We start from the raw sequence: 23,146 nt of genomic DNA, 5'->3' as shown, positions 1-23,146 counted from the left end.
TGGAAGACTTCCACACATTCGTAGTCTCCTTAATGACACACAGTTTGTTGTACATGCTGCTATGCCATTCCGTCTCCCGAAGCCAGGAAACCCTGCGGTGTAAGATAGAACACAGGTCAGCTTCGGAGATGCCTATCTCCAGAAGCTGTTTCTGCGTTGCCTGTCCGGCCAGCCTGTCAGCAAATTCGTTGCCGGGCATTCCAATGTATCCTGGGGTCCACACAAACACCACAGAATGGTGGGAATGTTCCAGGGCATAGATGGACTTCTGAATGGACAATACCAGGGGGTGGCGAGGGTAGCACTGGTCGATAGCTTGTAGGCTGCTCAATGAGTCAGCACACAGGAGAAATGACTCGCCAGAGCATGAACGGATGTACTCAAGAGCACGAGATATGGCCGCCAGCTCTGCAGTGAAAACACTGCGGCCAACTGGCGAGGAGTGCTGCTCAATATGTCGTCCATGAACATATGCGAAGCCTTCGTGACCATCAGCAATTGAGCTGTCGGTGTAAACCTCTTCAGAGACCCGGAACACACCAAGGATCAAGAGGAAGTGACAGCGGAGAGCAGTGGGGTTAACGGAGTCCTTAGGGTCATGCAAAAGGTCCAGACGAAGCTGCAGCCGAGGCATACACCATAGAGGCATACGTGAATGATCCGCAAGTAGAGGTGGTAAAGGGAAGGTCTCCAGTTCGGAGAGAAGGGACCGCATGCGAACCGGAATCGTTAGCCCTGATCTGGGCCACCGATGCAGGAGACGGACTGCCGCAGGTGAGTAAAGGAGATGGTAATTCGGATGCTCAGGGGAACTATGAATGTGTGCTGCGTAACTGGCGAGCAGTTGGGCTCATCTGATCTGCAGTGGAGGGACACCAGCCTCCACCAGTACGCTGGTCACCGCACTTGTCCTAAAAGCTCCTGTCGCTAACGGAACCCCACAGTGGTGCACAGGGTCGAGTAAATGCAATGCTGAAGGCGCTGTCGAACCATAAACCACACTCCCATAGTCAATTCGGGATCGGACAAGGGCTCTGTAGAGCTGCAGCAGCGTACAGCAATCTACACCCCCAACTGGGTGTTGCTCGGGCAATGGAGGGCATTGAGGTGGTGCCAGCACTTCTGCTTCAGCTGACAAAGCTGAGGGAGCCAAGTCAATCGAGTGTCGAAAACCAGTCCTAGGAATTGATATGTCTCCACTACAGTGAGTGGATCCAGAAATGTATGACACACGAGTTTGCGGCTGAAACCTGAAAGCTGTGGGCTAGAGCCCATCTTATACTGTTACTCGTTCCTGTGAACGGGAACACGTTATGCGGATCTTTGAGTCACTCGCGTCCATCTAGAAAAGTTTTTACCAAGTTTAACGAAGGTGATGTTGGCCTGATGTATTTGATGATGCCCTTTGGCTACACTGTCAAAAGGATTGTTATAAGAAATACCAAATTAAGATCAACCTGATGATGCATAAATATGGCGAAACGCGTAGTTGAAAAATAAAACTGAAATTGCAACCAAGACTGTTTTTAACTAATACTGTTAAGCACTGGTTTGCTGTATGCCACATATGGATTGGAAGAATTGTTTAATCATCTGGCTGTGGAGGCGATCAGGCCCAGGAGCTGTGTTGGGGCAATGTGCAAGGGCACTGAGGAGCTCCCACTCTGTAAATGGGGCGTTATAGGATTCACTGCAACGTGTAGTGAATGATCTAAGGACGTTCCCTTCCAGCTGCCGTTTGAGGGTGTGAAAGGCAAGGGGAGGGGACGGGGGGGGGGGGGGGGGGGGGGGGGGGGGGGGGGGGGAATAATTCTCCGACGACGCAGTGGCTCGAGCAAAGTACTGGTCAATTGTGTTTGTGTCGGTACATAACTCGCTATTTAGGGTAACACTGGGGACAGCTGCTGGGGCCTGGTACCGAAAAAAACGTGTGATCTTTGCCCAGACTTGGGAATGTGACGTATGGCACCCAATGGTGGAGACTTACCTCTCCCAACACTCCTCCTTCCATTTTTTGATAAGGTAGCGAACACGGGCACGGAGCCATTTAAAGGCTATGAGGTGCTCCAGGGAAGGGTGCTGCTTATGCCGCTGTAGAGCTCGTCGACACTCCTTAATTGTTTCAGCGACTTCCGGCAACCACCAAGGGACTGGCTTATGCCTCGTGCACCCTAAGAGCAGAGAACACGTTTCCTGCCGCAGAAACAATTGTGCTAGTCACCTGTTCAACCATCACATCAATGTTACCATGTGGGGGAGATTCAGCGGTGACAGCAGAGGTGGAAGTTCCCCATTCCGCCTTGTTTAAACCCCATCTGGGCAGGTGTCCGTGTGCTTGGTGCTGGGGCAGTGACAGGAAGAAGGGGAAGTGGTCACTACAACACAGGTTGTCATGTGCTCTCCAGTGGATAGGTGGGAGAAGTCCTGGGCTGTAAAATGATAAATCAATGGCCAAGTAACTACCACGAGCCACACTGGAATGTGTGGCGGCCCCAGTATTTAAGAGGCAGATGTCAAATTGAGACGTAAAATTTCGACATCTCTGCCTCGGTCAGTACGCATGGTACCACCCCACAAGGGGTTATGGGCATTAAAATCTCCCAGAAGTAGGAAAGGTTTAGGGAGTTGACCAATAAGTGCACCTAATACATTCAGGGGTACTGCACCATCTGGAGGGAGATATACATTGCAGACATTTATTTCCTGTGTCATCCTTATTCTGACAGCCACAGTTTCAAGAGGGGTTTGAAGGGGCACATGTTCACTACAGACCGAGTTTAGGACATAAACGCAAACTCCACCTGACACTCAATTATAGTCACTACGGTTCCTGTAATATCCCTTATAGCCGCAGAGGGCAGGGGTCCGCATTGCTGGGAACCAGGTTTCCTGGAAGGCAATGCAGATGGCAGGTGTAAAGCTTAACAGTTGCCATAGCTCAGCCGGACGGTGGAAAAAACCGCCGCAATTCCATTGGAGGATGACACTGTGAGACTGGGAAGGCATGGAACATTCAATGAGGCAGTTTACGCCTCAGTCACCTGCTGCCACCTATTTATTGCCTGAACAGTCTATATCCATTGAGGGTCTGGCGCCAAAATCTCCACCCCATCCTCAGTCGCAGAGCTTGTAGGTAGCGGTGGTGTGGGTGCCACCGCAACTTCCTTGGTCTTAGGGGTTTTCTTTCTGGATTTCTCTCACTGCTTCTTGGACTTTCCTGGCTGGGAGGACATCACTGGCTCAGTCTTCGGGACTGAGGAAGAGCATGAAGCCATACGACCAGCTGCTTTTGGGCTTTTCAGCCACTGGCAGTTGTCTTTCCCACTAGAAGAAACCTGGGAAGGGAGCTACGCAAGGGACCCCTTCCTAGCGAGAGAAGCCAAAGAAGACTTACGCTTCTCCAGCTTAGAAGTGGGGACTGACGTCCCTGATGGTTGGGGGAAGGGGGGGGGGGGTTGCTCCTGAAGTAGGTGGTGCAGGAGCAACAGGGAGGGAAATGCCCCCCTCCATCATGGGGGCAGGTGTAGTCTTCCACCTCTGAGAGGTGACCTGGGTTGGCAGAGCTGATGGTGCCAGAACTGTTGCAGCGGCAGCGTAAGACGATGTCATGCGCACAGGATGCAGGTGTTCAAACTTTCTCTTAGCCATAGTGTAGGTCAGTCTGCCCAGGGTCTCTTACTCCATTATTTTCCTTTCTTTCTGGAGAATCCTGCAATCAGGCAAGCAAGGCGAATTGCGCTCTCCGCAGCTGACACAGATGGGAGGCAGGGCACATGGGAGTATCGGGATGTGATGGGTGTCCGCAATCTCAGCATGTGACACTGGAAGTACAGCGGGAAGACATATGGCCAAACTTCAAACACTTAAAGCACCGCATCAGGGGAGGGATAAAGGGCTTTACATCACACCGATAGACCATCACCTTGACCTTCTTGGGCAATGTATCACTCTGAAAGGCCAAGATGAAGGCACCAGTGGCAACCTGATTATCCTTCGGACCCCAGTGGACACGCCGGACCCCAGTGGACACGCCGGATGAAATGTACACCTCGCCACTCTAAATTGGTGCGCAGCTCATCGTTGGACTGCAAAAGAAGGTCTCAGTGAAATATGATACCCTGGACCATATTTAAGCTCTGATGGTTACAGAAACATCCCCCAGCTTGTCGCAAGCGAGTAACTCCCGCAACTGGGCAGAGGATGCTGTTTTGATCAAGACTGGCCCAGATCTAACTTTGGACAAGCCCTCCACCTCCCCAAACTTGTTCTCTAGATGCTCAACAAAAAACTGAGGCTTCATCGCCATGAAAGATTCCCCATCAGCTCTCTAACATACAAGATCCGCTGCCATCCTTAGCCTGACGTTCCTCCATTGGTGTGGCCAGGGAGGAGAATGATTTGGGGTCGTACATCTGTGCGTTGAATTGATCTTGTGATCACTTAGAGACTGCTGGTGTTTCACCACCAGCAAGAGATAATGGACTACGTTTCATTGTGTGTCATCCGCCCTGATGCCACCCACTCCGACCAGGGGCCCTCTCCAGACACCACCCAGCCACAGCAAAGGCCACCTGGCAGTATGGCCATTGCTTGGAGTCCCGATGAACCAGGGGGATGGGCATATACCCCTTGGCATATGTGCGGAGTTAATGGCACAGGCATCAGCAGAGCGATCCCTGTGGGATCAGGGGGCTACAACCAACAGGGTACATGGCGGCCCCACCACAACGGACTGGCTACCGTGCTGGATATCAGGTGCAAAGAAGTCCATGGTTATCGTCGACACAAAAATCGACACTGCATAGTGTATGGTGGAAAATGCACCCAGGTAGGTGTCCCCGGCCAAGAGATGGATAATGGGCAGACAGCAATGCAACTACAAGAAAGTGGGGTAAAGATCTCAATGCACAATGGACACGATGCACCTTGTAAGGTGCCCTTCCCCAATTGGCTCGCTCTTTGGGAAAATTTTGAAGAATGGAGGTCAAACCCTACAGGGGACCATCACAAAGGCTGAAACATGTGAAACTCCTTTTAGTCGCCTCATACGACATGCAGGAATACCTTGGGCCTATTGTAACCCCCGGGCCCACAGGGGGAAACAAGATCTCTTGTTATCCAAGCAGTCACACAGAACACTTGACTAGAAATAAATAACCATGGTTAGCGATGCCCAAGAAATACACAAATACAGGAAGACATTCAGGCAGAGCCGTTAGCACTGCTGAAAATGGTGAGGTATGTTCAACCATTAGGCACGCACAGAGATCCGCATTACACTAAATTTAAAAATTGTTTGTGAAGAGCTAAATAGGGTTCCAAACCTCCCCTCCCTCTCTTACTTTCAAACAGTTCTGGATTCAGGATTGACCACAGCGAAACAGGTCACTCCACAGGATTCAGGATTGACCATAGCGAAACAGGTCACTCTACAGAAGTCAGTTTACAAATGTTTTTCATCATATTAAAAGTTATTCTGTGGTACATGTGTCTTATACAATTACTACGCTTAGACATATCTTCACTTTCTACTTGTCATATATTCAACAATGTCAATAGTTTGAAAGAATTGAAGTAAACCCTGTGCCACGTCATTCTCTAAAGGCTGTGTCTTGCATCTGTTCACTGGTCATAATGTGTGCAGAGAGAGAGAGAGAGAGAGAGAGAGAGAGAGAGAGAGAGAAGTAGTATCAGCAGCAGCAGCAGCAGCAGCAGCAGTAGTAGTAGTAGTAAAAAGCTGACTTGTCAATAATTTTAGTGCAAGGACCTGAAGTAGATTTTTAAAAACTCTAAAAACCAGTAAAGAATGAATTGCAAATATGAAAATGTAATTCATTGTAGGTACAGGATACTATATACTTTGTGGCATTTATCAAAATGCTGTGTGAATTTTTGCACATTTACCTGTGTACTTACTATTATCATGATCATCCATTTTTCTCACAATTACTTTCTCATCTCAACCTACAGCTTCTTTAAAAAGTTTCTACTTCTACTACAGAAGTTTGTGTGCATGTTTGAAACTGCTGTTATTGTGCAGAAGTCACCATCTCCTCATGTTTTTTGTACACAACAGAAGTTACCAAATTTTGTGGCATTTACTGCCATGATACACCATTCTCATTTATGCTTGTGATCACACACTGATCACTGTGATATAATGCTGGATAGAACAGCTTATATTTTACCACATTTCCACTTTTTTAAAAATATGTAGGGACATTCCTTGTCAGTTCAACCAGGGGCTCCAGCTCATAGTCTCAGATTTGACTGAAATTCAGTACACTAATCCTACCATGTGTGGAACACTCGTGTACAAAGTATTAGTTTCCCCTACCAATTAGTTCCAGAAGTATGACTTGTGAAAGAAGGTGGCGTGACCCGGAAATTGCAACCCACATCTGGCAATCTATCTTCAGACCCAACTTCAGGTCTTAATAACCTTGGAACTATTACACACAGTCCAGTGAATTTTTTACAACCCAGTAACATCCGTTTAGAGAACACACTCCATGGATCAAAACACCAACATATTTCTGAGGGAAAATAAAAAATTCCAAAATGTGATTAAAAAATGTAATACGTTAAAAGGTACATTATGCAGGTGCCATCTATGCCAAATATAATTAACTAAAAAAGGGTATAAATTTTTTGTGGTAAGCTTACACAGAACTCATCATGCCCACATCAGTCAAAAAAACTGAGTTACAAGCACACGAAAATATGAAAATTTGAAAAATTACCTGGAAAAACATGGATTTTCGAAGAGTGGTAGCACAAAAGGGATAAGTGGTATCCAAGCCAAATTTCACACACTGCATAAGTAGACCATAATGATATATATCTCAAAATTTCAGCATGTTATTGCAGGACATTTGTGTACAATGGAAGTTGACAGATGTATTTGGTGATATGGCCATTGTTCCACAACACAATTTTGTAAAAACATATTGTAAACTGTTCTGCCTCTTCTTATCCTCTCCCACAACAGTTTAATCACTAAGCAATAATATATAGACAGATTATTAATGTTTACTGCACCTTAACTGCTCAAAACCAGTCGATTGTGCTTCGAACAGAAGTTCTCCCACACTTTAGCTACTGTACTCTGTACATTGAGTGGCAAACTGTACTGTCTTCCTGACACTGTGGTAGGAACTGGAACCGTCATAAGAATACGTTCAAAAGGAATCCAACACCTGTCTGCCAAACATGGCCAATGAAATGATCTTTATGGTCCTGCTGGTGCCGTGAAGTTCACAAATACATCACCTTCTGCTTCGTAGCACTCTGCAACACATCCTCAGTACCATTTGTCATCATCATAAACAGCAATAACATAGCAACCTAGTTGTATGTTGCTGCTTTTGCTTGTGAGTCCTGAGTCAGGCATACTGTGAAGACACACATTGTGCATGAACCTATAGTTATAACTGGACAGTCTGCTCATCTGCACACTGTCAGAGTCCACTGGAGAGAAGTGATGATGGCCCCTTGTGCCTGCAACAGTTTTAACGTGTTCTAGTCTGCTTTTTAGCAACTGACTGATTTCATCTCATCTTTCGAAACATAGAATGACTGTACACCAGAGATATTTTTCTGTACCCAGGTAAATAATTGAAGAGGTGTTAGACTGACCTTCTGTAGAGTGCTGCAGACTAGCTTGTGATGCCATGCGCTTAATGGTAGCACCAATACCATCACATACATTTTTACCATGACTTGTTGCAAAAAAATTCCATTCTGCATGAATCTGAAAATCATGGTAACGTATGCATAAATTTTTGAGATTTTTACAGTTTATGTACTAACTGCCCTATCACTGAAGTATTTCGCAAAATGTATGTGAGGCAGCTTGTTTTTCACATAGGCCATGACAGTGCGAATGTGGGCATGAACTGCAATGGCATCTTGAATTAAACAGTCACTAAAAATGCACAAGTTCATGACAGACACATCACCTGATTCACCTCTATAGTAAATCGCAAATGGCTGGAGAGTTGCTTGACTGTTGTCCCAATGATATCCTTGGATGACATCTTTAACTATAAATACATAATTTTCAGAAAAGTTACTATAATTTCATCTTGTTTCAAATTATCCTTAATAAACTGGAGATAAGCCGTTTGTGCTGTTGCTGTGTGTGGTCAGTTTGTTCTTTTTTTTTTGGACAACACATTTCAACAAAATCTTCCACTGTACTTCACTTTGTTTCAAGACTTGTGCGATCCATGTGTGTCCATTGTTTATAAGAAACTAGTTCGTCATCCATAAGGAGTTCACCATACAGTTTGTTATTCATGTGTTCAAGATTTGCCTTACCAGGACACTTTTCACACCTGTGTATAATGCACTGGTAGGAACTGATGTCACACACTAGCAGCTTCCTTGCACCTTTGTAATCCAGACAGAATCCTTTATAGCAGCAAATATCAGCTTAGCATTTTGATGGGTCTGTCATACACAAACATTGTGTGTGCCCCTTGCACTTACAGGCACAACCCATTTTGGCCGAAGATTGAAAAAAGATGATAAACCTACTTTGGTATTGGGATACTTTTCCTTGAATTCTACATATATTTCTGATATGTTGCATAGCAACAGTCTTTTTTGCATCTGTACATGTACATTCCCATTTTCACCGTTAAATGATCTTTCTTTCCAGGCATTATTCAGCTGCAGTCATTTTCATAAAACTCTGACACTAGCACCTTTAATTCTGAGCTCAATTGCTTACCCTGAGCTTTCTGAAGTTGTGAAAGCACTCCTTGGTTGCTTTTATTTTCCTAGCTTGCTTTACCATATATGTAGAAACACTGAATTCCTCTGCAGTGTAGTCAATAGACCAGCTGGAAGGTACAAGGGTAAGAATAGCTACTTTTTTCTGGCGTGTGGATATGGCACATTTTTCTTTAAAATCATGCATAATTTTGTCCAAATCAGAGCATTTCTGGCATGATTTCTGTTCCTTTGGAGCAGATAGTTCTTCCTCTTCCATCATTAATGTGTCAGCCATTTTGTGTTTTAATTCCATTTGAGCTTCTTGTAGTTTTCTTCTACCTGTCTCTCTTCCCAACTTTGTGTGTCTTCATGGGAGACAAACCAAGAGCAGTCACTGAAGTATTGAATTGCTCATCTGCTGTGGTTGTAGGTGGCTGATACTCTTCGTCACTGTCATGTAAATTATCAGAATATTCTTCATTTTTTTAGCAGTGTAACACCTGGAACATAACTTTTGTCCTGGTTTCATGTTAAGTCCCATGCACTGATTCACTTTCAATATTGATTTTATGTCAATTTCTCTGAGGCTACACTTCACTGTCTTCTTATGAATCCGAAATGAATCAAAATAACTTCTTTGTAGGAAAGAATACTTATCCAGAAACACTTTAATATTATGATAAACACTAAAGTTGCCTGGAACTTTACTTCTTGTGCCCACAGGGTGTATCCCGGATCTCCAAAGCAACAAATCTTTGTCCGATTCATCCAGATCATACTGTACAAAGTGAATGCCACATTTTGTTCCATATGTTGTTTTATGGCATTCAGATGCTTGTGCTCTACCAACACTGCAACTTGTTTGAACAAAAGCACCACTAGTATACTCTTCTGTCTCCATACTGACTTTCCACAACAGTACTGACAAGTCTGAACTAGAATCTTAAAAAACATGAGTAACCTGTAACTGTTGCTTGTTTCCATTGTTGTTCCTGCCTAACAATGACTCATCCTGTCCCTGAAATCTACCATTGTTTAGCTTTGTTGCCTAATGGTTCCCAACAAGTGCTGCAGCTTTATCTGAAACAAGCTGTCTCTGCATCCTCACTATTACTTGCTAAAGTGTGTTAAAAGAAATGTAACCAAATACATCTCTGTCAACTTTTATAGTACACAAATGCCTTGCAGTAACAAGTTGAAATTTTGCCACGTATTATATTATGGTCTACTTATGAAGTGTTTGAATTTTGGCTTGGATATCACTTGTCCCTTTTGTGCTACCACACTTAGAAGATCATATTTTTCCAGTAATTTTTCAAATTTTTGTATTTTTGTGTACATGTAACTTTGTTTGTGTGACTGATACGAGCAAGATGAGTTCTGTGTGTTTAGGCCACATTAAGTTAACCAGAAAAAAAATTATACCCTTTTTGAGTGAATTATATTTGGCATACAGAGCACCTACAATATGTACCTTTTAACGTATTTCATTTTTTAATCACATTTTGGAATTTTTTACTTTTCCCTCAAAAATTTGTTGTTGGTGTTTTGATTCATAGAGAGTGTTCTCTAAGTGGTTGTTACTGGGTTGTAAAAATTTCACTGCATTGTGTGGAATAGTACCAAAGTTATTAAGACCTGAAGTTGGGTCTGAAGATAGGTTGCCAGTTGTTGTTGTTGTTGTCGTCTTCAGTCCTGAGACTGGTTTGATGCAGCTCTCCGTGCTACTCTATCCTGTGCAAGCTTCTTCATCTCCCAGTACTCACTGCAACCTACATCCTTCTGAATCTGCTTAATGTATTCATCTCTTGGTCTCCATCTACGATTTTTACCCTCCACGCTGCCCTTCAATGCTAAATTTGTGATCCCTTGATGCCTCAGAACATGTCCTACCAACCGATCCCTTCTTCTTGTCAAGTTGTGCCACAAACTCCTCTTCTCCCCAATTCTAATCAATACCTCCTCATTAGTTATGTGATCTACCCACCTTATCTTCAGCATTCTTCTGTAGCACCACATTTCGAAAGCTTCTATTCTCTTCTTGTCCAAACTACTTATCGTCCATGTTTCACTTCCATACATGGCTACATTCCATACAAATATTCAGAAACGAATTCCTGACACTTAAATCTATACTCGATGTTAACAAATTTCTCTTCAGAAACGCTTTCCTTGCCATTGCCAGTCTACATTTTATATCCTCTCTACTTCGACCATCATCAGTTATTTTGCTCCCCAAATAGCAAAACTCATCTACTACTTTAAGTGTCTCATTTCCTAATCTAATTCCCTCAGCATCACCCGACCTAATTTGACTACATTCCATTATCCTCATTTTGCTTTTGTTGATGTTCATCTTATATCCTCCTTTCAAGACACTGTCCATTCCGTTCAACTGCTCTTCCAAGTCCTTTCCTGTCTCTGACAGAATTACAATGTCATCGGTGAACCTCAACGTTTTTATTTATTCTCCATGGACTTTAATACCTACTCCGAATTTTTCTTTTGTTTCCTTTACTGCTTGCTCAATATACAGATTGAATAACATCGGGGACAGGCTACAACCCTGTCTCAATCCCTTCCCAACCGCTGCTTCCCTTTCATGTCCCTCGACTCTTGTAACTGTCATCTGGTTTCTGTACTAATTGTAAATAGCCTTTCACTCCCTGTATTGTACCCCTGCCACCTTTAGAATTTGAAAGAGTATTCCAGTCAACATTGTCAAAAGCTTTCTCTAAGTCTACAAATGCTAGAAATGTAGGTTTGCCTTTCCCTAATCTATTTTCTAAGGTAAGTCATATGGTCAGTATTGCCTGACGTGTTCCAACATTTCTGTGGAATTCAAACCGATCTTCGCCGAGGTCGGCTTCTACCAGTTTTTCCATTCGTCTGTAAATAATTCGCGTTAGTATTTTGCAGCTGTGACTTATTAAACTGATAGTTCGGTAATTTTCACATCTGTCAACATCTGCTTTCTTTGGGATTGGAATAATTATATTCTTCTTGAAGTCTGAGGGTATTTCACCTGTCTCATTCATCTTGCTCACCAGATGGTAGAGTTTTGTCATGACTGGCTCTCCCAAGGCTGTCAGTAGCTCTAATGGAATGTTGTCTACTCCCAGGGCCTTGTTTCGACTCAGGTCGTTCAGCGCTCTGTCAAACTCTAGACGCAGTATCATATTTCCCATTTCATCTTCATCTACATCCTCTTCCATTTCCATAATATTGTCCTGAAGTACATCGCCCTTGTATAGACCCTCTATATACTCCTTCCACCTTTCTGCTTTCCCTTCTTTGCTTATAACTGAGTGTCCATCTGAGCTCTTGATATTCATACAAGTGGCTCTCTTTTCCCAAAGGTCTCTAATTTTCCTGTAGGCAGTATCTATCTTACCCCTAGAGAGATAAGCCTCTACATCCTTACATTTGTCCTCTAGCCATCCCTGCTTAGCCATTTTGCACTTCCTGTCGATATATGAGAGACGTTTGTATTCCTTTTTGCCTGTTTCATTTACTGCATTTTTATATTTTCTCCTTTCACCAATTAAATTCAATATTTCTTCTGTTACCCAAGGATTTCTACTAGCCCTAGTCTTTTTACCTACTTGATACTCTGCTGCCTTCACTACTTCATCCCTCAGAGCTACCCATTCTTCTTCAACTGTATTTTTTTCCCCATTCCTGTCAATTGTTCACTTATGCTCTCCCTGAAACTCTACAACCTCTGGTTTAGTCAGTTTATCCAGGTCCCATATCCTTAAATTCCCACCTTTTTGCAGTTTCTTCAGTTTTAATCTACAGTTCATAACCAATAGATTGTGGTCAGAGTCCACATCTGCCCCTGGAAATGTCTTACAATTTAAAACCTGGTTCCTAAATCTCTGTCTTACCATTATATAATCTATCTGATACCTTCTAGTATCTCCAGGATTCTTCCGTGTATACAACCTTCTTTTATGATTTATATGTGTTAGCTATGATTAAGTTATGCTCTGTGCAAAATTCTACCAGACGGCTTCCTCTTTCATTTCTCTCCCCCAATCCATATTCACCCACTATGTTTCCTTCTCTCCCTTTTCCTACTCTCGAATTCCAGTCACCCATGACTATTAAATTTTCATCCCCCTTCACTACCTGAATAATTTCTTTTATCTCATCATACATTTCATCAATTTCTTCATCATTTGCAGAGCTAGTTGGCATATAAACTTGTACTACTGTAGTAGGCATGGGCTTTGTGTATATCTTGGTCACAATAATGCGTTCACTATGATGTTGGTAACAGCTTACCTGCACTCCTATTTTTTTATTCATTATTAAACCTACTCCTGCATTACCCCTATTTGATTTTGTATTTATAACCCTGCATTCACCTGACCAAAAGTCTTGTTCCTCCTGCCACCGAACTTCACTAATTCCCACTATATCTAACTTCAACCTATCCATTTCCCTTTTTAAATTTCCTAACCCACCTGCCCGATTAAGAGATCAGACATTCCACACTGATCAGTAGAACGCCAGTTTTCTTTCTCCTGATAACGACGATAATTCTGAAACTATTTGGCAGGGGAACTTAAAATTTTGTACATGTGTGTTCCACACTTGGTACCATTGGTGTGCTAAATTTCAGCCAAATCCGAGACTTATCAGCTGGAACATTATCTCAAATTGGTTGAATTGACATGGAATGACCCTATATGTATAATATTGTGCAAAAGCTTGTACACACAAACAAGAAATTTAAGTTTTTACCTTCTGCCCCTCCTGCGTCTGCTATACAAATAACGACGAAGCTCTCTTGATATTGGTTTCAAGTGCATGAAATTGCAGAAACCACTGCGAGTGCACTCTCTGAAACAAAGTACCAGGAGTTCCAAATCAATAACTAATTAGAAACTCTTAAAATTTTAGTGCCTAGATATTGGTGTGTAAATTTTTATTTTGAAGAGCAAACACACACACACACACACACACACACACACACACACACACACACACACACACACACACACACAAAAACCAGCTACTGGTATCGGGTTTCGGGACAGCTGCTTAGCAATATAGATAAGGGTCATTTTACATCTGTAGATGAAGCTCTGGTAGTTTAGGTCAGATGCAGAATTAATTTGATGGTTTCAGACCTGTGGGATGGGCTTGGATGAATGTGCTGAGGGTGGTGATGAGTGGGCAGCGCTCGTCAGGCAGCCAACTGTGGAAATACCCACATACCTTGCTTTTTATGAATATCTATAACACTGAAACTGCAATTTACGTGAAGCCAAATGCAGCCTGAACTGAAGTGTCTTTACAAAAGAACGACTCAGCAGCAGTACACATTCCTACAAAGGATACATTAATTCTAACACAAATACAGCCAACAAATACATTTACAAAGAACACTCAAATCACTGCACAAATGAAATGCAAGATTAACCAATAGCACTGAACTGAGTACTGCTAGACATCATTGTTCATTTCCTAAATTAGCATCGAATGGCGACTTGCACTGTAAGACCATAGTGGTCCAATTTCTGCCAATTCATTACTTTGGAGCTGCAGAGGATAAAGTACTGCTATTCAGTATGATCAGACTGTCAATGCTGCAAGGACAGCAAATTTCAGCTATTGATACTGAATGAAATATCACAGCTGCAACTGTTGAGAAACTTTGATCTAAAAGTCTGCAGTTCACAAATGGTTCACGCAGACAATACAACACAAATTTCAAGTTAACAGTGATTAATGAAGCAAAGGATAAGAACAGATTGAAAATAATCAGTTCTACACATTAAACTTTCAGGGGACCATGTCAGGGAAGGCTTCTTAAGCTGGAGCCACAGGTTGTTCAATACCTGAGAGAAATGCATGAAGGGCTTTATTCAAAAAGCTGGAATTGTAAAACTGCATTTGTCAATGAATTCAAAGCAAGTGTGGGCTGGTGCCTGACTATCATGAAGAGGGTGGTGCTTATGTATTGATGCAGAACAATAGCTCAGCGACTTCCCACAGCATTTGACAAAAAATTACTTGTGCATCTGTGTCATACAATCAAACAGTAACTGTTTACAATATATACACTCCTTTAGACAAATCTGAATATGCTTTACAACAGCAAATGCGTTTGTGATTCTGATGAGCCAAAATATGGAGATAAAAAATGTGGAAATACCAAGGAAGAACACTGAAATGAAAACTAAAAAAAGATAGTGGAGGCAGAACAACCATGAAAAATACTGTGCCTCAATTCCAGTTCCTTCCAAACACCTGGAAAAAGCTACTTTTGCAAAGCTTTCCACATGATCATCTGAAGTAATGTGTATGACTGCAGTAATTTCTTTATAATGCCACAATCCATTATTGCTCCCATTCTGAAGACATCTGTTCCTCAACTCAAACTTCTGACACCTTTAAATTTGTCATTAAATCTTCCTATCACTACTTTATATTGGCTCAAAGTATTAAATTTTTTCCTGAACTGTCTCTGTGCTAGTCACAGCCGCACACTTCAAGTAGAATGTATGAACAGAAAAGAATTGCGACAATCAGTGTCCAGGCAATCCAACACAATTCAATTAAACTGTTGTCTTATCAATATACTAGCATTAAAATGGTGCAACAATTATCTTAGAAACAGTACATAAAGCTATACTAGTACAACCACTAAAATGGATACACAATAGGAGGCAGAATGACAGTCATCCAACAGATTACTGAAGTTTTCCACTAAGTGACAAAATAATATAAATGAAATAGTTTCTTTAAGACGCTTATTTTTAGAGTATACTATATCACAAATATTTAGGTAATTCATTAGGAATTCAGCAAATTCGAGTTACCTTAGCATGGCTTAGAAGAAACAAGTGTTCCACTGGAGACACACACAGTTTTAACAGTTGAACCTAATCACATATAAAAAAATTTCAAACTAATTTGTGTGCGCATTTCATATTAACTACGTACTTACCCCATTTCATACTGACGACAACAAGCTTCACGGAAATCTGTGACAGGACTCAATTCTGCATACACAGGGCGCCCTCCAAACCAACGGTTGTTCAAATCAGCAACAGCTTTCTCTGCATCTTCTTCACGCCTGAACTAAAAGTAGAGAACACTTCAAATGCCAACTGGTAAGTTTCTTTGAACGTGTACTTGCCCGATGAACAAAAATTATGTCAGTATATAAAACGTTACACGCTATCTATGGAAGAACTGAATTTTTAATATATCCAAAATAGCAATTTTGATTAACACACCTCAATTTTGCAACTGATGTGAAGACAAGTTCAACACACAAAATAGCATGCCAAACAACTATACATGTAAAGAAATAATAATTCACTGCAGGAATCACAAAGCAGCACACGCATACACACAAGAAGAAAAACAGGATGCAGGTTAGTGTTTGGCTTCTGTCAACAGTGTCAATGGAGACTGACCCCAAGCTTGAATCAGCCAAGTATGAAGAAAAGAAATCTGCTGTACTCTTTTCAAAGAAACTGTCCCTGTAATCAACTCAAGTGATTTGGAGAAACAAAACCTAAATCTGTATGTCTAGATATGCATTTGAACTTCGATTGTTGTGTCTTGACTCCCACCAGCTTCATTTTGTTCAAAAAGAGGTATTCCAACTTCATTATTTTTTAAAACAGAACCTTTAAAAGAATATTCCTGGCTCACAGCCATTGTCATTATGAAGACATAAGTTCTACAATAACAACACAGTCTTTGATACTAATAAAGACTGCCACTGTCTCCCAGACAAGGAGACGGAATATTACAATTTGACAGCTCGTTGAAGATAAAATCAAGGTACTGATTCAAATTGCAGCAAGATGAAAAACTCAACCCAACCTGATTTGTTTTTATTTACATGCCCACATTTACAATCAGTCACTGCCAGTATAGCTACTGTTCACTGTATCAAGCTTTATAGGAAACAAGCGGGGCTGGTGATATAGCTTATCCTGCACAAGATCTTGTGATAGGTGTTACCCAACAAAGATCAACCCTCACTCTACTGGTGAAATACAGTCTGAACACACACCAAATTATCATACAGCACATAATCTAGTTAACAATGGAGAAAGCGTTGGTGCCTTCCTGGTGGGCATCCATAACTTCTGTTCATATCAGTCCTATTAAAATTAAATAGTACTGAACTTCACTATGTAATCTTTTTCTTCAGCCTTCAGGTCTGAAAATAATGATCTGTTCTGAAGGGAGATTGGGATTTAACACCTACCAACAAAGGGCATTAGGATTAGACTGGACAGGAAAATGGTGACGAATGTAATGTGTAGTGTCATTTTCAAAGGAACTATTTCAGCACTCATTTAACAAATTTAGGGTAATCAAAAAACTTGGTAACAGATTGACCCTAAATGAATTTGAACTCTGGTCCTTCCAAATAATATAGTTTCCTAGGCACCCCACTGCTTGTTTGATCAATCCTGCTAACGACTCCGCAAGTACCAGGATGATTCGATAAGCCTGGAAGAAAGGAAAACAAAAAACGTGTTTCATATAAAACTCATGTTACTTCTGAACAGTTTCCTTTGAGGGGTATACAATTGGGCAGCAATCCTCCAGCATTTTCACCCTATCGTACAAATAGGTTCTGTAAAACTGTGCAAAATACTAGTTCCTCATTTGATGACTATTTCTTATCAGTATGCCAAAGTTCCAAGTTAGGGAACTGGAATAAGCAATTTTGGGGATAAGTCTGCTGAATAGGATGGCTCAGGAGCCAATTCAATGCCCAATTCATACACATTCATGATTGTTATATCTGATGTGTGGGATGGTGCACTACAATGGTGAAAAAGCACTTTTTGCCTACCAACCTTTGACTTTTTCAGCCGATGCAAGTTTCAAACTATTCAATGATGTTATGGGTCTGCCTTTCTTAATCTCACACATGATCTCTTCATAGCCAAGACTCCATGCAGGATATTATGCACTCGCTCAGGTAGGATGCCTACAGTCCCAATAAACTCACAAATTTTTACTCTGTCTTGCAATACCATATCATGGATTTCGTCAACTGTTTTCTATGTGTTTACCTCAATTCAACAGCCAGAACACATTTCATCTTCAGTGCTTGTATGACAATGTTTAAATACAGTACCCCAAAAATAAATGATCTTCAATGACGGTGCAGAATCCGTGTGAACTTCATCCAATTCAGTACTGATTTGTGCAGCAGTTCAACCCTTCAAATGAGAATGTTTATAACAGCACACACACACACACACACACACACACACACACACACACACACACACACACACACACACACACACACAGAGAGAGAGAGAGAGAGAGAGAGAGAGAGAGAGAGAGAGAGAGAGAGAGAGAGAGAAATCCTAATAATGGGAACTTCTCATGGCCACTTGCAGTGTTCCACAAGATGATGCCTGATGGTAAATAATTTCAAATACTTCTGACCAGAACATAAATTGAGTATATTCATATTGCGGACAAACTGGTACATTATGCTCACTTTCGATGAGGTGAGTAGATTTTTGTGCCACTTTTTTCCAATCTAAAGCAAACTGTTCACAGGACCCGGCTTCAAGCCATATCCCAGTCTCCCCCCCCCCCCCCCACACACACACACACGAAGCATTGAACTTAGCACCAACATTTGACCTGTGGAAAAAGTTTCGTTTTCAATACTATTTTTTAAAATTCTACTCAAGTTCTCCACCGCAGAAAATGCCACATTTACTGTTTGACTTCAGAAAACAAACCACCCTGTCACTAATTTTACCATAGTATGGTAAACAAATTTATTATTGCTAGTGTCTGCCACATCTAAACTTATCTTTTTGTCTTCAGTTTACTATGCAGGTAGTTACCAACCTTAGCAATATATTTTACTGTATTCAGTTCAGACTCATGACTTGTATTCAAAAGTGAAATTCTTAATCCTCGCGTCTTTACGTTATCAAAATAAACACAGGTGCAAAATAATAGTTTAATTCAACAACGATATAATTTACTTACATTATGATCTAAAGCCAAGTTTAATCAGACAATTATAACAAATTTCCTAGAGTTTTTTCACACCAATTTTTTATTTTTCCAGGTTATATTGTGCTTAATCCCAACCAATTTTGATTGATTTTGCGACAAAACCTACAATTTTTTCATTGTACAGGAATACAATGGGGACTGTAATCTGAACGGAAAAAAGCCTTGAATGAACATGGTTTATTTCAACCTAGAAATAAACATAACAGGATCCGACAAAATACAGTCTAGAGTCGTCAGAGAAACCTCTCTGAAGGCTGGCATTACCATGGAACATACTTCAAGAAAACTTGATAAATCTCTTCATATTTTCATGTCCACTGATCACTGATTGATGCAAACAATCCCATCCAATTATTTGAGAATTTCTTCCACTGACATGATTTCTACAAGATTTTGGAACTGATCAGTAATGGTATCAATTTCATGAGCACCACAGTGATTTAAAGTAGTGAGATTTGTCAATGCTATGCCTGTCTTTTCTCATGGTCAGCATTAATTGCCATTTATGGGCCTAAACATGGAATGCCCTTCATAAAGGAATATGCCAGGGGCAATTTATCCAGAATTTTAGATATCGTATTCTTCATTATAGTGAGGGAATCATTTTGGAACAGCCACGATATCTTTCTTGGTTCCGTATCTATTTCGCCTTTCTGAGGTTGCACCAATTAATGTTGTCAGATCTTTTTGAATTTAGTCTGTGTCTACAACCTCCTTGTTTGACAAATTTTCTCATTAATTCTCTACCACAAGATTAAGGGAAGCACAGAAAAATGGAGTTAAGGGGGCATCTGACAAATTTGGTCAGAGAGAACTCATCCTGAGCAGCCAGTCTCAGAAGGCGATGAGATATCAGATCTTGTTCCTCAAAGATTTGCAGACTACTTGGAAGCTGTGACATAAGATTCCAATATTGATCTTAGGTTTAATTTTTATGTACTTATGTTGATACTTCCCTTACACATTTTTAAGGAGCCATTAATATTTGCTGAGCCCAGACTGACAACACATTTTATTTTCCACCCACCAAACAGTGCAAAACTTCAGTGGGGAAACATGCGAGCCTGTAATATTGTCAAAATCAGCTTGGCAGGAGAGAATGTTTTTAAACAGATTACATAAAGCTCTCAAACTGAACAGGATTCCCACCAATGCTAGTACAACCTGTCACCATGTACTGTATGTACACTTCATGTCCAAAAGTCCAGGAACACAGCACCCTCTGGATTACCCTCGACTGAGTTTGCTTTTCAGCTCTCTTCGGAATGTCATGAACAGTAAGGCCATATATGGACACCTAAACAACCTGCCTTTTCAGATTTACCTTAGACTCTGACACACCTGCCTCAAATCCTACTAAATCTTTTGCAGCACTTTCTCAAAAACACACAAGTGGGATACCTGCTTGAACCAGGCCCAACACACTTTCCCAAAAAGGTACAAACAGATCAAATTAAATCACTATCACATCACAGGCATCAAAAATATCCTATAGTTGTTTAGTGAAAAATGGCTCTAGTGTGAACACAATGCTCAAATTTACGTTTGCTTATGAAGCTGCAGTATGAGGCAATGTTACTGTCCAGAAACACATCTGGTAAGAGATTAACAAGCTGCCAATTTCCAGATAAGACAGGTGTCTCACAGCAGCCAGACAAATGGATCTATACCTTCACCATGGCATCCCTCTGCATGTAATCAAGCACCATCGATGATCAGCCAGAAGTTCCTGCAGTAGGTGCTTTATGAGTGCATCGGGATAGGACCTGGTTGCTAAGACACCACAATTGAACAATGTATTCCCTGCCTCCACCACAGAAGACTGAAAATATATGGAGGATAAATAGAAATCCTATTTTTCTTCACTGCAACGTGTAATGGCCCAAATTTCTTTGTTTCTTGTGAGCAACTTCCACCCCATCCCCTCACCTACATCTCTCTATTAGGTTCAAAGAAAGTCAATACAATCTTCCTTGTGTGTGTTTAATTGTATGCAGTTTATGTTATCAGAAATGTTAGCGAGTCAGGATAGAAATGCCAAGAGTTGCCTCAGCCCCCCATGTCCCAGCCACCTACTCTATACAGGGTGTTACAAAAAGGTACAGCCAAACTTTCAGGACACATTCCTCACACACAAATAAAGAAAAGATGTTATGTGGACATGTGTCCAGAAACACTTAATTTCCATGTTAGAGCTCATTTTAGTTTCATCAGTATGTACTGTACTTCCTCGATTCACCGTCATGATTTCATATCGGATACTCTACCTGTGCTGCTAGAACATGTGCCTTTACAAGTACGACACAACATGTGGTTCATGCACGATGGAGCTCCTGCACATTTCAGTCGAAGTATTCGTACGCTTCTTAAACAAAGATTCGGTGATCGATGGATTGGTAGAGGCGGACCAATTCCATGGCCTCCACGCTCTCCTGACCTCAACCCTCTTGACTTTCATTTATGGGAGCATTTGAAAGCTCCTGTCTACACAACCCCGGTACCCAATGTAGAGACTCTTCGTGCTCGTATTGTGAACAGCTGTGATACAATACGCCATTCTCCAGGGCTGCATCAGCACATCAGGGATTCCATGCGGCGGAGGGTGGATGCATGTATCCTCGCTAAAGGAGGACATTTTGAACATTTCCTGTAACAAAGTGTTTGAAGTCACGCTGGTACGTTCTGTTGCTGGGTGTTTCCATTCCATGATTAATGTGATTTGAAGAGAAGTAATAAAATGAGCTCTAACAAGGAAAGTAAGCGTTTCTGGACACATGTCCACATAACATTTTCTTTGTGTGTGAGGAATGTTTCCTGAAAGTTTGGCCGTACCTTTTTGTAACACCCTGTATAAGTCCCCAAGCACCCTCCAGCCACCTGCATTGCACTGCCCCCATTACAGCTTTTAGCTTAATCTTACCTAAACTGCCTCAGTGTTAACTAAACCAAAAACTGCACTCCAAAGCCCAATGACTGCTTGTTAGTTTTCTAATTACACTATTTCATGCATACCACTAAGAAGCTATGATCATTTATACACAGTCAGATCAATAGCTGTCTGTATGCATGTATAGATATTTTTCGGTATACATCTAAAACAATGTACTGCATGCAAACCTACAATGCCCTGGTACTTCTGGTTCAAAATATAATTGGATTCGATAGGCCACAAAAATAAATGTATTTGAATAGGCCACAAACTCACAGAAAGCCCTAATCATCGTGATTAGATTCTGTTAGCAAATAAGGCAATATTTACAGAATGAAACTTTCACTCTTTAGCAGAGCATGCACTGATATGAAACTACCTGGCAGACAAACTGTGTGCCGGACCGAGACTAACTCGAGACCTTTGCCTTTCACAGTCAAGTGCTCTCCAAGTTTCGCAGGAGAGCTTGTGTGAAGTTTGGAAGGTGGGAAATTCTGGTGGAATTAAAGCTGAGGACAGCTCATGAGTCTTGCTTGGGTAGCTCAGTTGGTAAGAGTACTTGCCCACGAAAGGCAAAGGTCCCGAGTTTAAGTCTCGGTCCGGCACACAGTTTATCTGTCAGGAAATTTTAAGGGAATATTTACATTTGAGGAGATGTAAGCACCAAATACTCATCACAGAGTCTTCCTGGCCACATCGCATCACAAGCACATAAATCCACAGCACAACAACAATCTAGGTTAGCACGGCCAAACTGCAGTGGCAGGCATCTAAGGCAAAAGCACATCTCATCTGGACTGCCAAGCCAGGCTGGCTGGTTGGTTGGTTGCTGCATTGGACTGAACAAGTGGAAGGACTGGAGGATGCTAAAACCCAAGTAGAAGATAGTCGCACAGCATCGAGCAGAGGGTGACCGGTGAGAGCAGCACTGCATCAAGCCAAGCAGAAGGCAAGAAAATGCCTCTGCCCAGAAACAAATCAGATGCCATGCCTTTTCCACAATTTTTAGACAAAATACAAAATTTTCCCTAAGTTTCTCTTGAGTTTTCCAGAACAAAAAAAAATATCCAGAATACTGGACACCTTGAAATAACCTTCATTACATCACTGTTGCCACGTACAAGTGTTACCTCACAGTAAAGCACGAAATGGCACAGTTGCAGCAGATCCCAGCCAACTGCTTATTTGATCACTATCTTTTAGACAAATGCCTCATCATGGGACTGTGCTGCTAGCTCATAATCTGCGTAATTTTCTTGCATGGATCGTAAATTTGTCACACAGCCCACTGTATTTTATATTACAGGTGTTCACTTGGATGTTTGACAATGCAGTTCATAACTGCATTAGCTGAAGCAGTAACAAATGTGGTATGGGCTCAACTGTAAACCAGTGGAACAGTATAAGAATATTATTTGTGATTAGCGCACTTGCTCAAGATTTTATAACCTACGA

The 23,146-nt window shown here is 41.6% G+C and overlaps 1 protein-coding gene across 2 annotated transcripts in view; it reads right to left on the bottom strand.

Annotated features, from left to right (window-relative positions):
* Positions 1 to 23,146, bottom strand: part of LOC124802769 (splicing factor U2af 38 kDa subunit) — a 42,117-nt gene that overhangs the window by 3,682 nt on the left and 15,289 nt on the right. For both annotated transcript variants that reach the window (XM_047263762.1, XM_047263761.1), the window contains exons 6-7: positions 15,686 to 15,819; positions 13,474 to 13,572 (exon numbers count right to left, since the gene is read on the bottom strand). In XM_047263762.1, the coding sequence (XP_047119718.1) occupies positions 13,474 to 13,572; positions 15,686 to 15,819 (233 nt within the window). The remainder of the gene's footprint in view (positions 1 to 13,473; positions 13,573 to 15,685; positions 15,820 to 23,146) is intronic.

The sequence above is a fragment of the Schistocerca piceifrons genome, chromosome 6, assembly GCF_021461385.2.
Source record: "Schistocerca piceifrons isolate TAMUIC-IGC-003096 chromosome 6, iqSchPice1.1, whole genome shotgun sequence".
In the NCBI taxonomy this organism is placed as follows: Eukaryota; Metazoa; Arthropoda; class Insecta; order Orthoptera; family Acrididae; genus Schistocerca; species Schistocerca piceifrons.
The sequence above is the reverse complement of the archived record's forward strand: the minus strand, read 5'-3'. Positions and strand labels throughout refer to the sequence as shown.